Source organism: Galeopterus variegatus, unplaced genomic scaffold, assembly GCF_000696425.1.
Source record: "Galeopterus variegatus unplaced genomic scaffold, G_variegatus-3.0.2 Scaffold3947, whole genome shotgun sequence".
NCBI classification, from domain to species: domain Eukaryota; kingdom Metazoa; phylum Chordata; class Mammalia; order Dermoptera; family Cynocephalidae; genus Galeopterus; species Galeopterus variegatus.
In genome coordinates this window covers 161014-174716 of record NW_007730058.1, presented here as the reverse complement: position 1 = coordinate 174716, position 13703 = coordinate 161014, and the positions used below count along the sequence as shown (strand labels likewise).

At 42.6% G+C, this 13703-nt stretch overlaps 1 protein-coding gene across 1 annotated transcript in view; it reads right to left on the bottom strand.

The window, feature by feature from the left end:
- The window catches only part of AZIN2 (antizyme inhibitor 2), a 41000-nt gene that overhangs the window by 13344 nt on the left and 13953 nt on the right, over positions 1-13703 (bottom strand). Inside the window, exons 5-7 of the mRNA XM_008586348.1 lie at positions 13064-13229; positions 11870-12032; positions 10543-10655 (exon numbers count right to left, since the gene is read on the bottom strand). Of these exons, the coding sequence (XP_008584570.1) occupies positions 10543-10655; positions 11870-12032; positions 13064-13229 (442 nt within the window). The remainder of the gene's footprint in view (positions 1-10542; positions 10656-11869; positions 12033-13063; positions 13230-13703) is intronic.

The window sequence follows — 13703 nt, the reverse complement described above, 5'->3', positions numbered from 1 at the left end:
TTCCCCCCAACCCCTCTCTAATTCCCCAAGATTTCTTCTCTCCTTCTGAAAGAATAATGGTTACTCTGTTGATTTGTTGCCTAGATGATCTGTCCAATGCTGAGAGGTGTGATCAGGTCCCCCAATATTATCATAGAGCAGATGCTTCTTCTGACACTCTGAAATGGACTTTGTGGAGGAGACATCCTCTTCTTTTATAAATCTGCTGGTGACTCTCCTTGTGCCAATGCACTCCAGTGGCTGGCAAACCATCTGTGTGGTGGTTGTGGCATCTAGCCACTTTCACGGCAGACATGGTTTTTGTGGTGGCTATGGTAGGCCACCCACATGGAGGTGATGTTTTTGGCATGCTCCTTGGTGCTGGAGGTGTGCCTGGTTGTGGGGAGTGTCTGGTCCCCGGGTCCATACCTTGGGTCCCTGGGTAGGGTCTCAAGGCACTGATGTGGTGTGTCTGGTTGTGGGAGGGGAGTCCGGTCTCCTTCTCCATTCCTTGGGTCCCTGGGCAGGCCCCAAGGCACTGGTGGTGTGCCTGGGCTGGAACTAATTTTTTGTCCTTTGCTTACTTCTAAAATGGGGGAACTTCCTGTGGGAACCAGTACTTGAGCTCTGTGGTTTAGCTAAATTGCTGATTTGCTGCTGTTTCCCTAGGGAAGGCTTTTTGTGCAGCTCAGGGTTTAATAGAAACCTCTCCAGAGACTCGGTGCACCAGGGTTGTATAGAAACTCTGATCTGGGCCTGAGTTTTTTCATCAAACTGCACCCCATGCAATTCTGCATTCCCGATCAGTTTCCTGTGAGTGGTCCTGTGCTGATTGGGGGACAGATCAGCTGTCCTTGCTGTGTCCCCGTGTTCCCCCAGTGGGCCCATCTCCCCCACTGCCCGTGCTCCAAACACTTCCCATAGGGACGGGCCCTGCACTGGTCCCTTGTGTTGACTCACTGGCCTCTGAATGGCTCCCTTTTTTCAGCTGTTCCAGCTCCTCACTCTTGTATGGGTCCACAGGAACCCTATTAGTGGTCTTGCTGTCCTGGGGGCCACCAAGGCCCTCTTCTCCCCTGCCACCTCCAAGTAACTCCATCTGAAGGGCACAGCTGCGGCTTTTCCCAGCTCCTGTTCCATGCACTCAGCAGCTCCAGCCTTAAAGCAGCTGTGGCCCCAAATGCTCTGAGCAGTTTTTTCTTTCTCTCATCATGGTTTCTTCACCTTCATGAACTCTGTAGGTCTCTCCTCCTCTTCCCTTGAGCTCCAGCAGCCCCAGCTTGGCTGATGTTACATTTTTTATAGTTGTAAATTGGTTAATTTGTGGGAGAAAGTGATGCTGGGGACTGTCTATTCTGCCATCTTGACCAGAACTCTGAAAATCTGTATTTCAAAGAAACTTTCTCTGCAATACATCTTGCAGAGGAATTTGCACTTTGACACTTGAAAATTGTTATCCTTAATATTTTTTGCAGCTCAATAGGAAGGTTCAATGTTTTAAAAATGGTAGTAGTGGAAATTTTATGACAAGACTTTTACCTGGCACTTAAATGTGTATAAATGTACATAAAGACAAACTAGTAAGCATGACCTGGGGAAATCATCAGATAGATCTTATATTGTGTTTTTGGCCTTGAAAGTAGCAAGTGACCAGAATCTACCATGGCAACAGGCTTTTAAAAGACTCTTAAAAAGACACTGTCTCAAGGGCCAGCCCATGGCTCACTTGGGAGAGTGTGGTACTGATAACACCAAGGCCACAGGTTCAGATCCCTATATAGGGATGGCCAGTTAGCTCACTTGGGAGAGCATGGTGCTGACAACACCAAGTCAATGGTTAAGATCCCCTTACCAGTCATCTTAAAAAAGAAAAAAAGATACTGTCTCAACTGTGGTGTTGGTACCAACCAGCTGTCTGCACATTTGCTAGCTTGTAGTTTTCTAAGACTGGGTAAACTTCTTATTTTTAGAAAGTGGAGGTCTTGTTTGTAACTTTCCATGTATTTAATTGGATAAAAATCTTTTCCACAAACCACCATCTATTTTGTGAACTTTGTTAGTCATCTTTTATTTGGTAAATTATGAACTGGTGTAAATTTGTACAGTTCGTGTATATTGATTGTGGCAAGGTTGTACAGATTTCTATATTTTGGATGAGAAATTTTTCTTCTCTCTATAATAAATTGTCTGTTTTCTTGGCAAAAAAAGAAAGAAAGAAAGAAAGAAAGTGTTCCTTCCTCTTCAATTTTTTGGAAGAGTTTGAGAAGGACTAAAAGAAAGTGTTCCTTCCTCTTCAATTTTTTGGAAGAGTTTGAGAAGGACTAGCATTAATTCTTTTTTATGCATTTGGTAGAATTCACCAGTGAAGCTGTATTAGTCCATTTTTGTTGCATGTAACAAAATACCTGAAACTGGGTGATTCATAAAGAAAATGAAATTATTAGCATTAATTCTTTTTTATGCATTTGGTAGAATTCACCAGTGAAGCTGTATTAGTCCATTTTGGTTGCATGTAACAAAATACCTGAAACTGGGTGATTCATAAAGAAAATGAAATTATTCTTACAATTTCTGAGGCTGGAAATTCCAAAGTCCATCTGGTGGTGGCAACAGTGACCCAGGGGTCTCACATCATAAGATGGCAGAAGCAGAGAGAGCAGAGAGAGAGAAAGACAGACTCTCTTCTTTTAAAGCCCTCAGAACCATGCCCCTGACCATCATTTTTAACCCATTCACTACTGCACGGTCGTACAATCCAATCACCTCTTCAAGGCTCCACCTTTCAATTATCATAATAGGATTTCCCACCCTCTTAACTGTCACAGAGGGGGCCAAGTTTCTAATACATAAAACTTGGGGGAAAGTTTCAGTGAGTTTTGGGGGGACATAATTCAATCCACTACAGAAACCATCAGGTCCTGGGCTTTTCTTTGTGGGGAGGTTCTTGATTACTGATTCAATCTCCTTACTTGTTATTGGTCTATTCAGCTCATAAGAACAGATACTATAGTGATCTCAGCCAAAGGCCAATAAGCAATTATTGGTCTTTTCAGATTTTCTATTTCTTCGTGATTCAGTCTTGGTAGGTAGTATGTGTCTAGGAATTTATCCATTTCTTCTAGGTTATCTAATTTGGTTGTCTATAATTATTCACAGTTGTCCCTTTGATCCATGTTTTCAGTTGTAATGTCTCCTCTTTCATTTATAGTTTTATTTATTTGAGTCTTGTTTTTTCTTAGTCTAGATCCACTCTTGATAAGTGCTAATGCAATACATTCTAGACAGACTGACACTTTTTTCAGCATAAATAACTAGATTAAAATAGAATGGCAAATAAGCAAGCCAAGTTGTGGCAATAGAAGGAGGGTCTCTCCATGTGGAGTGGATGACTGGAGCTTGTACCCTGAATTTTGCCTCCCAAGATTTTCATAGAACTCCCATGGTACTTGCCCCCTCTGGGTCCCTCCCTACACCCAACCATACCTTGTGTTTATGAAGTGCTAATACATATTTGTTGAACTGCAACTTTACACCCTAAATATATGTCATTTTAGACCACTCAATGAACATTTAAAATGTTCATATATAAAAAAGTGCACATAACATGCCAGTATATAAAGAACACTATATGGTCACAATATATAATTTTTTTTAAGTTAAAAAAAAAGTTAAAAATGATATGCACTTCAACACTGTGACATTTGGGGGAAAAAAGAAGGAATCAAAGTAAATTTTAACAATAGTCATCTCTGAATGGTGGGATTAGTGGATTATTTTATTTTATGGTTTGTGCTAAATTTTCTCCAGTAAGCATTCTATTTCTATAAGAAGAAAAGACATATATAAAATAAAAGAGCACAAAAGAAAGAGACAGATTTCCTTACTATTAACTACAGCACACTTAGTTAAGACACATAATAATGTGTTGAAACTTCTATGAAAACGTAACAAAGAATCACAAAACTAGAATAATAAACAGATTGAAAAAATATTCATATCAATATGACATGAAATACATGCACACATGCATACGCAAGTTCTTCTCTATTTGTAAGAAAAGTCAAGACCTCCCAAATTAGCTGAACGGAGGATATAAAAAGGCATTGGCATTACATGATATAAAACAATAAACAAAAACCAAACACCTTAGCCCTGTCAGACATAGAAATGAAAGAAATACTGAGGTACACAATTTCAGACAAATTAGCCAACAAGAAAAGGTCATAGCATGCAATGCCTGTGAGCTTCTTGTGAAACGGGCACAACTCAAGTGTATGTTAGTCCCAGCTTTGGGGAAAATAATCTGCCAATGTGTGTGAAGAAGCTTAAAAATGCCCCTATCTTTCTACCCAGTAATCTTATTCCAGGGAGTCATCATAAAAGAGTTTTTAAAAGTGAATACACTTTAAGCATGTAAATCAAGCCAGCGATGCAGAGAGATTAGCAAAGAGCATTCTGGACAGAGGGAATATTCATGAAAACATGAGTGAGAATAACTAAACATTAGCAATGCCTAAATGCCCAATGATAGAACAATTTTATAGGGAGGTAGTAATTTTATAGGAAATTAATTAAGACCTTTTCCTCTGGTACCAGACAGATAATCAAAAATGTGTGAGACATGAACTGTATCCCAAAGGGCTACACTCTACAGTTAATAAGCATTACCCCTTACTAACCACGAGACTTTGAGCAAGATACTTTACCTCCCTAAGCCTATTTTCTCATCTGTAAAATAGGATCTACCTTATGGAATTATTGTAAAAATTAAAAGACTAATGCCATGTAAAATGCTTAGTTCAGCATCTGCTACCATAAGTGCACAATGACTTTATCCTCACCAATATATATGTGAGGTTTGCAACCATGCAACACTGTATGACGAAAAAAGAGGTTATGTTAGAAACAAATGAATAGAGCTACATTAGGGTAGAGGATGGCAGAGGGTTTTGTGGTGGTGGTGGTGGTGGTTTTTCCCCTTTTTAAAAGTTCCTTTAAATTTTAAGTTGCTTATATAATTTTTAAAAACTTATTCAACTCCAACATATACTGAGGACCTACTGTGTGCCAAGTTCTGTACTGGGGAAACAGATGTGAACAGTGTCTGCCCTCAAGGGTCTCACAGTATAGTGAATGAGTCATTCATTCATAATTTATTCAACAAATATTTATGGAGCGCCTACTATGAGCCAGGAACTGAGAATTCAGAGGGAACAAATTGGACAAGGTAGCTACCCTCATAGAGCCTATCTGCTAGTGGGGAAGACAGACTGTAAGCAAGTAAACAAAAACCAGATAATTACAGACTATAACATGTTATGAAGAAAATAAACAGGGTGACAAAATTATCTGATGGTGGGTGGTGAGACCATTTTGGAGAGGGCAGTCAGAAGCTGAGACATAAAAAAAGAGAATAAGGCAACCATCTCAGGAGTGACTGGAAGAGCATTCTGGGCAGAGTGAATGCAAAGACCCCTTGGTCAGAAAGAACTTTGATGTTCCAGGAATAGAGGCCAGTGGGACTGGAGGCCAGTGGAGTTGGAGCAGGTGAGTGAGGGGAGAACTGGGGGCAAACTAGAAAGATGGCAACTAGAAAGATGGACAGGAGCCTTGCTGGCCATGATGAGGAGTTTGGATTTTATTCTGAGAGCAATGGGAAGCCACAGAAGGTTTTAAGCAGAGGAGGTATACGACGTTTGGGTTTTTAAAAGATGACTTTTTCTGCGGTGTGGAGAATGGATGGTAAGAAGGCTGGAGTAGGAGCAAGAAGACCAATTAGTGGTAATGGCAATAGCCCAGGCAGGAGGTGATGGTGGTGGCAGAAAAATAACTAGATGAATTCAAAATGTATTTTGGACCTGAGTCATGGAGTCAGGGAGGGACCCCCCTCCCACAATCAGGCACACTGCACCAGCACCTTGGGGCCCACCTGAGGACCCGAGGTATGGAGCCGGGGACCAGACACACCCCACAACCAGGCACACCACTAGCACCAAGGAGCATGCCAAAAACATCACCTCCATGTGGGTGGCCCACCAGAGCCACCACAATAACCACGGCTGCCGCAAAAGCAGCTAGACACCACAACCACCATGCAGATGGTCCACCAGCCGCTGAAATGCATTGACACACGGAGAGAGTCACCAACAGAGATAAAGAAAAGAAGAGGATGTCTCTCTCCACAAAGCCCATTTCAGAGTGACAGAAGAAGCATCTGGTCTATGATAATATTGGGGGACATGATCACACCTCTCAGCATTAGACAGATCTAGGCAACAAATCAACAGAGTAATCAATATTCTTTCAGAAGGAGAGAAGAAATCTTGGGGAATTAGAGGGGGTTGGGGGGAGGGAGAGAGGTATGGGGAGAGATTGGACAAGGGACATAAAGAATAATTATGATTTGTAACAATATATATGCTAGTAATATTGATTTGATCAACATATCTCAATGTTGAACCTCAAAAATACATATAATCAATTTTGATTCAATAAATAAATTAAAATAATAAAAAAAAAATGATTTGTAACAATATATATGCTAGTAATATTGATTTGATCAACATATCTCAATATTGAACCTCAAAAATACATATAATCAATTTTGATTCAATAAATAAATTAAAATAATAAAAAAAAAATTTTAATGTATTTTGGAACTAGATTCAAGAATTGCAGGTGGACTGCATGTGGGAAGAGAGGGAAAGCAAGAAACAAGAATAATGCCAACTTCTTTTTCACTTAAACAGTTGGCTAGTGGCAGTACTATTTACTGAGAGAAGAAGTTTTTGGTTAGAAATCAAGAATTCAGTTCTAAACAAGTTAAATGTGAGATGCTTGTGATATCCCAGTAGAAAGGTCAAGTGGGTAGTCAGATATACAAGTCTGGAGCTCAGGGATGTGATCCAAGATAGAGAGATAAATTTGGGAATAATTAGAGTATAGAAGATACTGAACGCCTCAGGCCAGAGTGCTCACCTGGAAAGTGCATGTAGACACACAAAAGGATCAGGGACTGAGGCCCAAGACAGTTGCCATGTAGAGGGTGAGCAGTGGAAGAAGTGCCAGAGAGACAGGGTGGGAACAGCAGAGGAGTAGGCAAAGCCTGGGATGTCGCCACGGAAGCCAAGACAGTCAAGTGTGAAGAATGGAGGAGGATCAGCTGCTAAGGCTAGAAGAGCCATATGGAAGATCTAGCAACACGGAAGTGACTTTCCAGAGCCTCTTCTGTGGAGTCGTGGGACAGATACCAGACTGGAGAGGTTCGAAGGGTGAATGGGAGCTGAGTGAGCAGGGGCAGGGAGTGCAGACAGACCACTCGGGGGATAAATTTGAACATGAAGGGCAGTAGCCAACTTACGGAGTCCCTGGAAGAAAAGGAAAATGTATAGCCAGTAAATATCCAAAAAGACATCCAACTTTGTTAGTGATCAGAGAAATGCAGATCAAGACACAGTGAGATACCATTTTACATCCATTCCACTGGGGAAATGTTTTAAGTCTGACAATACCAAGTGTTCGGAAAATGTAGATCCACTGAGTCTCTTATGCACTGCTGGTGGTACTGTCAATTAGTACAACCACTTTAGAAAACAGTTTGGCACCATCTCATGAAGCCCTACACCCAGCCATTCCACTCCTAGCTCACACGTCACGGAGCTAGAAACAAGAATTCATAGTGGCAGTATTCACCATAGCAAAGACCTATGGAAACAATCCAAATGCCTTCCGAGGAGAAAGGACAAGTAAACTGTGGCACAGTCACCAGCAGTAGTGAAAAGAATGGGCTCTGGAGACATGCAGCAGTACTGATGAATCTTAGACTGTGATGTGAAGGGAGAAAAAGTCCAAAAAGGTTACATACATCATAACACCTTTTTTATAAAGTAAAAAACAAGTACAATAGGGCTGGCAGGTTAGCTCAGTTGGTTAGAGCACAGAGTTATAACACCAAGGTCGAGGGTTCAGATCCCTGTACCAGCCAGCTGCCAAAAAAGCCCCAGTAAAACAATAAAAAAACAAGTACAAAATTATAAATTATAAATACATCTTAGGAATCGATTTGGATGTGATAAAGCTATAATTGTATTTTTAAAAAGAAAGCAAGAGAATGATAATGGATGAGCCAAGATAGTGATGACTTTGCATGGGAGGTGACAGAGGGACGAGGTGGTAAAATGATAAGGATACTTATTACACTAAGAAGAAAACAAAGACAGGACCTCCCGTGAAATATTTTTATCCAAAAACTGATTGGGAGTCTATTCAAACTGCTAAATCTAACTACTGAATTTCAAAGAAATACCAGGCACAGAGAAACATGTCCAGTAGCACCAAAGGGAAATCCAGGAAATTCACCAGTCCCAAAAACGCAGAATGCAGGAAACTCTACAGGACAAACAACTCAGTTTCATCAACAAATAAATTATTTAAAAAATAAAAAATTTTAAAACAGGGTGGGAAAACTGATAGGTTAAGAGAGAGACATGGCAACCAAATGTGCTATGTGGACCACCTTTGGCTGCTGATTTCAGCAGATCAACTATAAAAACCATTTATGAGACAGCTGGGAATATCTGAACCGTGACTGAATGAGGGGGGATACTATGGAATTGTTAATTTTTTAATTTGATTATGAAATTATGATTTTTTCAAAGTCCTTACCTTTTAGAGATACATATTAAAAGATTTTTGAAAAAATTTCCAATACTATTTGTTCTGTACTTTTCTCATGCCATTGTTGTAGCTTGTGTACTAATCTCGCACATACACAGACACACACACACAAACACACACACACGTTCCTATCCAACAGGATTGTATTTCCAGGGCATACACAATTCTTACTCACCTGCTATCCTCTGCAGGCCTCAGCACAGTGTTTTGCCTATTGAGGGTACCCAGATATTTGTTGGAGTAAAAAAAACAAAGAACAAAAAAGAGCCAAGCATGGCCCAATGATAAGAAGTATATCTTGAGCCAAGGATTATGTTTAATACAACATTTTATACCTGAGGCCTAAAAACAAAGTCCCCAGGCATAAAGAGAAGGGTCTCAAAGCTGCCATACCCACTGATGAGGGGGACCTTCCCTGGGGAAGAAGGTACAGATACCCCCTGCCAGTCTGAGTCTCTCTCACACACACTCCCAGCACAGCTGGAGCTAACTTATTATGTATGTTGTTGTCTATACAACATCTGTCTCTACCACCAGACTGTGGACTCCACCCTGGATCTGCTCACACAGACAGACTCAGTAAGCAGTTGACAGCCAGAAGGAAGAAACTGCAGCATCGTCCAGGGGAGGAAAAGCACAGACCACAAAGAGAGTCAGTGACATCCTGGTCCAAGTCAAGAATGCCAACTAGAGATTAGTCAAAGCAGAGATCCTGGCAGGGAGGTGCGGTGTGGCAATAATCTGGGACCACAGTCCTGCTCTTCTGAGACGCTGATGAAGGGAACAGAGAATGGGTCAGAGGTGGCATGCAACAGAAAGAGGGTGACCAAAGAGGGAGAGGAACTGGGAAGCAGCTGCTGCCTGCTCTGTAACCTGAGTTTGGCGGGCCTAGGCCAGCCTGGTCACTTCTCCACGCAGTAGGATGTGGGCTACCACAAGAATGGAGGCAACGCTAGTGTGTCAGAGTAGAAAACTCTGAACTCCTTGGCTCATCACAGAGGCTTACTCATCTGACTGGGTCTTGAAAAACTAGATGGGATAGGAAGGGAAGGAAAACACATACTGCATGATCACAAGGGTCTAGGTGCTGGTTAGGCGCTTTAAGGAAAGTTTCCTTTCAGGAATAGAAGCCACACAAATAAAAGCCTAAAGATGCGAAAATACAACAGTGTGTCTAATGCGAAAATACAACAGTGTGTCTAATTTTCTTTCCCTTCTTAAGGATGCCCGTTAAAGCTTGTAAAGGCCCTGGCTGTGTCCCACAGGCTAGGAGGAATGTTTTGTCTATTCCTGTCCCTCTGTTAATGTGGAAAAACCCATTACAGATGAACTGTTTCTTTTTACTTCTAGAAATTTACCCCAAATACTAATTAGAGATTTATGTCAAGACAATAACACTCAAAAACAGGAAACCAAATGGCCAACCACTAGTGTTAGGCTGGCTAAAATACTATGCGGTCATCAAAAAAGCATGTTGTCAAAGACTAGTTAATGGCATGAAAATAGCTACACCCCATATAAATGAAAAAAGCAGGTTACAAAACTATATAATCCCAACTTTATGGAAAAAAAGTATAATACTTTTTTTTACTAGTTAATGGCATGAAAATAGCTACACCCCATATAAATGAAAAAAGCAGGTTACAAAACTGTATAATCCCAACTTTATGGGAAAAAAGTATAATACATTTTTTTAAAAATGAAAAGAAATATAATGTTCAAAGAGTCTAACTCTGTGTGGTGGGGTTATGGGTGATAACCTTCTTCATCCTTGTTGTCAATTTCCTAACAATGAATATGTTTTACTTTTTAAACATTAAATAGAAATGCAACAACTGTTACTGAAAAACACACAATTGAAAACAGGCCCATGAGGGGTAGGCTCACCTTCTGCAGGATGGGGGTAGGGCAGATGTTGTCGAACAGGACTGAGCTGAAGATCCCATACACGCCCTCATCAAGGTGGTACACGATTGTCTTGTGGGAAGAACCATTTTCCTCTGTAGGAAGGGGTGGGGTCAGGGGCAGCACAAGCAGCAATGTGAGAGCGGTGGTGGTGGGGAACTGGCACAATGGTGGGCTCAGCAGGGATAAAAGGTCTGTAAAGCCAAAAGGCTGCCCTTTCCTCCACTATGGGTGGGTCCCACAAGAGGAGCCACCAACAGCCATCCTCTTAATGATATGGGTCCACTGTTGCACTGAGAACACTCACCCTTGCAGCTGAGCAACCGTACCCAGGACACACCACTCTGCCTGCATCTCAGCCCCTAGATGCCCCAGCAAAGGCAGAAGAGCAGCCCACCCAAACTCGAGACCCCAAGGGGTTAAGCCACTTGCTCAGACGCACAAAAAAGGTCACTAGATGCACCAAAATGAGAAACCTGAGAAGCCAGGTTTCCTGGCTGGACTAGATAGGACAACCCCCAGGTCTATAAAGGAGGCCAGAAGAATGCCATCCCTACATACACACACACAGGACATTCTGTCTGGAGTCTGCCACCCCTCCACATGAATTCTTTCTGGGGAAGAGCACACAGTCCTGAGGCTCTCTTGCCTGAGGGTCCCAGAGCAGAGGGCAAAGCTCCAAGATTAGAGTCCTTGACACCCCTCAGGGCTGCTGAGAAGACTGATCTTTCTGGAAGTGTAGGGAAGAGTGCTGATGTTGACTTGTGGGTGCAGCAGCTCTGAGTCAGCCTGGCCTGAACTTGAATCCCTACACTGCCCCTTAACAGCTGTGAGATCTTAGGCTAGAGACTTAACAAGCCTATGTACTATAAAGTGGACTTAATAGTTGTCATTAATTATTTTCATTACAATATGATAGGTAGTAGGGTAAGCAAGAGCCTGTACTTTTAAGGGGAGGCAGACAACTGGGGTCAAATACAGGCTTTGCCTCTTACTAGCTATTAAGCAATTCACTTGCATTCTCTTTGACTCTCAGTTTCTTCACCTGTAAAATGAGATCAATAAAGTATCTATTATCCCTAAGGTTATTTTGATCTCAATCTTCACAAAATATGAACACGCCTAGGAAAAAAGATGCTAAATAAGTGTCTTGGGGTGAGGGAAATTTATCATAAGTTCCCTAAAGCAAGGACCCATTCTCTAGATTCCCCCATCCCCTGCCACTGGGCCTAAAACCAGACCCTGCTCAGCCAGCCACTGTCCCCAGCTTAAGGGGAAAATAGGGCTCTGCTGCCCACCTGGCACCTACCCTCCCTGCCAGGCTGATCCAAAAGAACCTCCTTCTTGGCGATTATGCTGACTGCCACAGTGAAGGCCGAGGTCACGTAGTAGCGCCCCAGCTCGGCAAGGATGTCTACACCACAGCCCTCTGGGAAGTACAGATCCAAGGCTGAGTTGATCACAGAAGCAATCTGTTGGGAGGGGAATGGGGGGACAATTATATGTTTGAAATGTGAGGTTTATGCTGAAGACTTGCTACAGCTCCAAGTCTATTTCTTGAAAGCTTCTTTCATTTCAGGAAGAAAGACTTGGCATCTGCTAAGGACCCAGCTGGTAACTGCAGACAGCTAGCCAAGAAGGTAGGAGGGGACAGGGCTGGGTTGAGAGCCTCATGCCTGTATAAATTACTCTCCTCAATGTTCCCACAATGGAAAGAGGAATTCTTCATATAACACTTGGTTCTCAGATTCCAGAAGCTCTGATGTGGATCTTTCTTTCATAAATAACCAATTAGTTAAATAATAAATGCAATTACATATGTATTCATCATAAAAATGTACCATAATTTAACTAATCCCGAGTGTTAGATGGACCAGGGAAGTGTTAGATGGATCCCGAGTGTTAGGTGGACCACTGGACTTCTGTTATGAACAAAGCCGCAACCCTAATCTTTGAGACTGATTATTTGTGTCCACCTAAATTACCTCCTTAGGGTCAATTCCCAGATGTGGATATTCCAGAAGCAGGCTTTTTCTATGGAGAAGCGACCCCTAGTGATTGAACTGGGCATTGCTGCAACACATTTTCCGTGACTTCATCTCACAGGTGGTTAGCAGACAGACCGCCTGGAAGTGGACTGAAGCCTGGTTCTTCCTTCCCCTGCCTTCTCACCTAATTTCTCCTCAGGGTGAATAGGGCATACTTAGACCCTCAAAGAGCTTTATGACTTATGCAAATATGTCCTGGTTAAGCCTTAAATAGGCTGGTTAAATGCGTGGGCTGGAATCAGGCAGTGCTGGGTATGATGTAACCTCTGTGAGCCTCAGTTTGCTCAGCTGTAAGCACAGCTTAATAAGTAGTGAGTTGATCCAGGTAAAGCGCAAAGTACAGCATGTGGCACATAGGACCCGCCCACAGTGGGCTCCATATGATCATTATATCCCTCCCTACCTCCTACCCCCACCCACAGAACCCAGCACAACACTACCAGCTCCAGGATTACCTCTTCGAGTCTCACTTGGGTCCCCTCCATGCCAGGGAAGCCACCACCAAGGTCCAGGATGTGCATCCTGTGGCCCAGCTCAGTGCCCATTTCAAACACAAGCCGGGCATCTGCGATGGATTGAGCGTAGGACTGAGGGTCAGGACAGCCACTGCCAACATGAAAACTGGAAAAGGAAGAACCTTGGCTTACATGCCAGTCCTCACATGCCACCACCTCAGCCCCAGCTAGGAGCAACCTTGGGCAGGCACAAAGGACACTGTGCCAGTTTTAAAGATACAGTGGCCAAGGACCTGAAATGTTAAATGGGTTGTGATGAGCCATATGGCAAGTGAGGAGTAGACATGAGGCTAGAACCAAGTTCTCTTGGCACCTGGTGCTTCTCCAATCCCTCCATGCTGCCCCTGGAGATGAACCCTCTGGGATAAGAGCCAGGGTCCCAAAGTCAGCCAGATGTGGATATGCCTCTCAGGCAGCAGTGTGGCCTTGGCAAGTTACACAGCCTGCCTTGGTTTAGTTTCTCCATCTATAAAGTGGGGATAAGATCCCATACCACACCAGGCTGTGGGATAATGGACGTGAAGCACTTAGCACAATGCCTGGCACATCCTAAGTGCAGAATAAATGAAGCTGTATATTA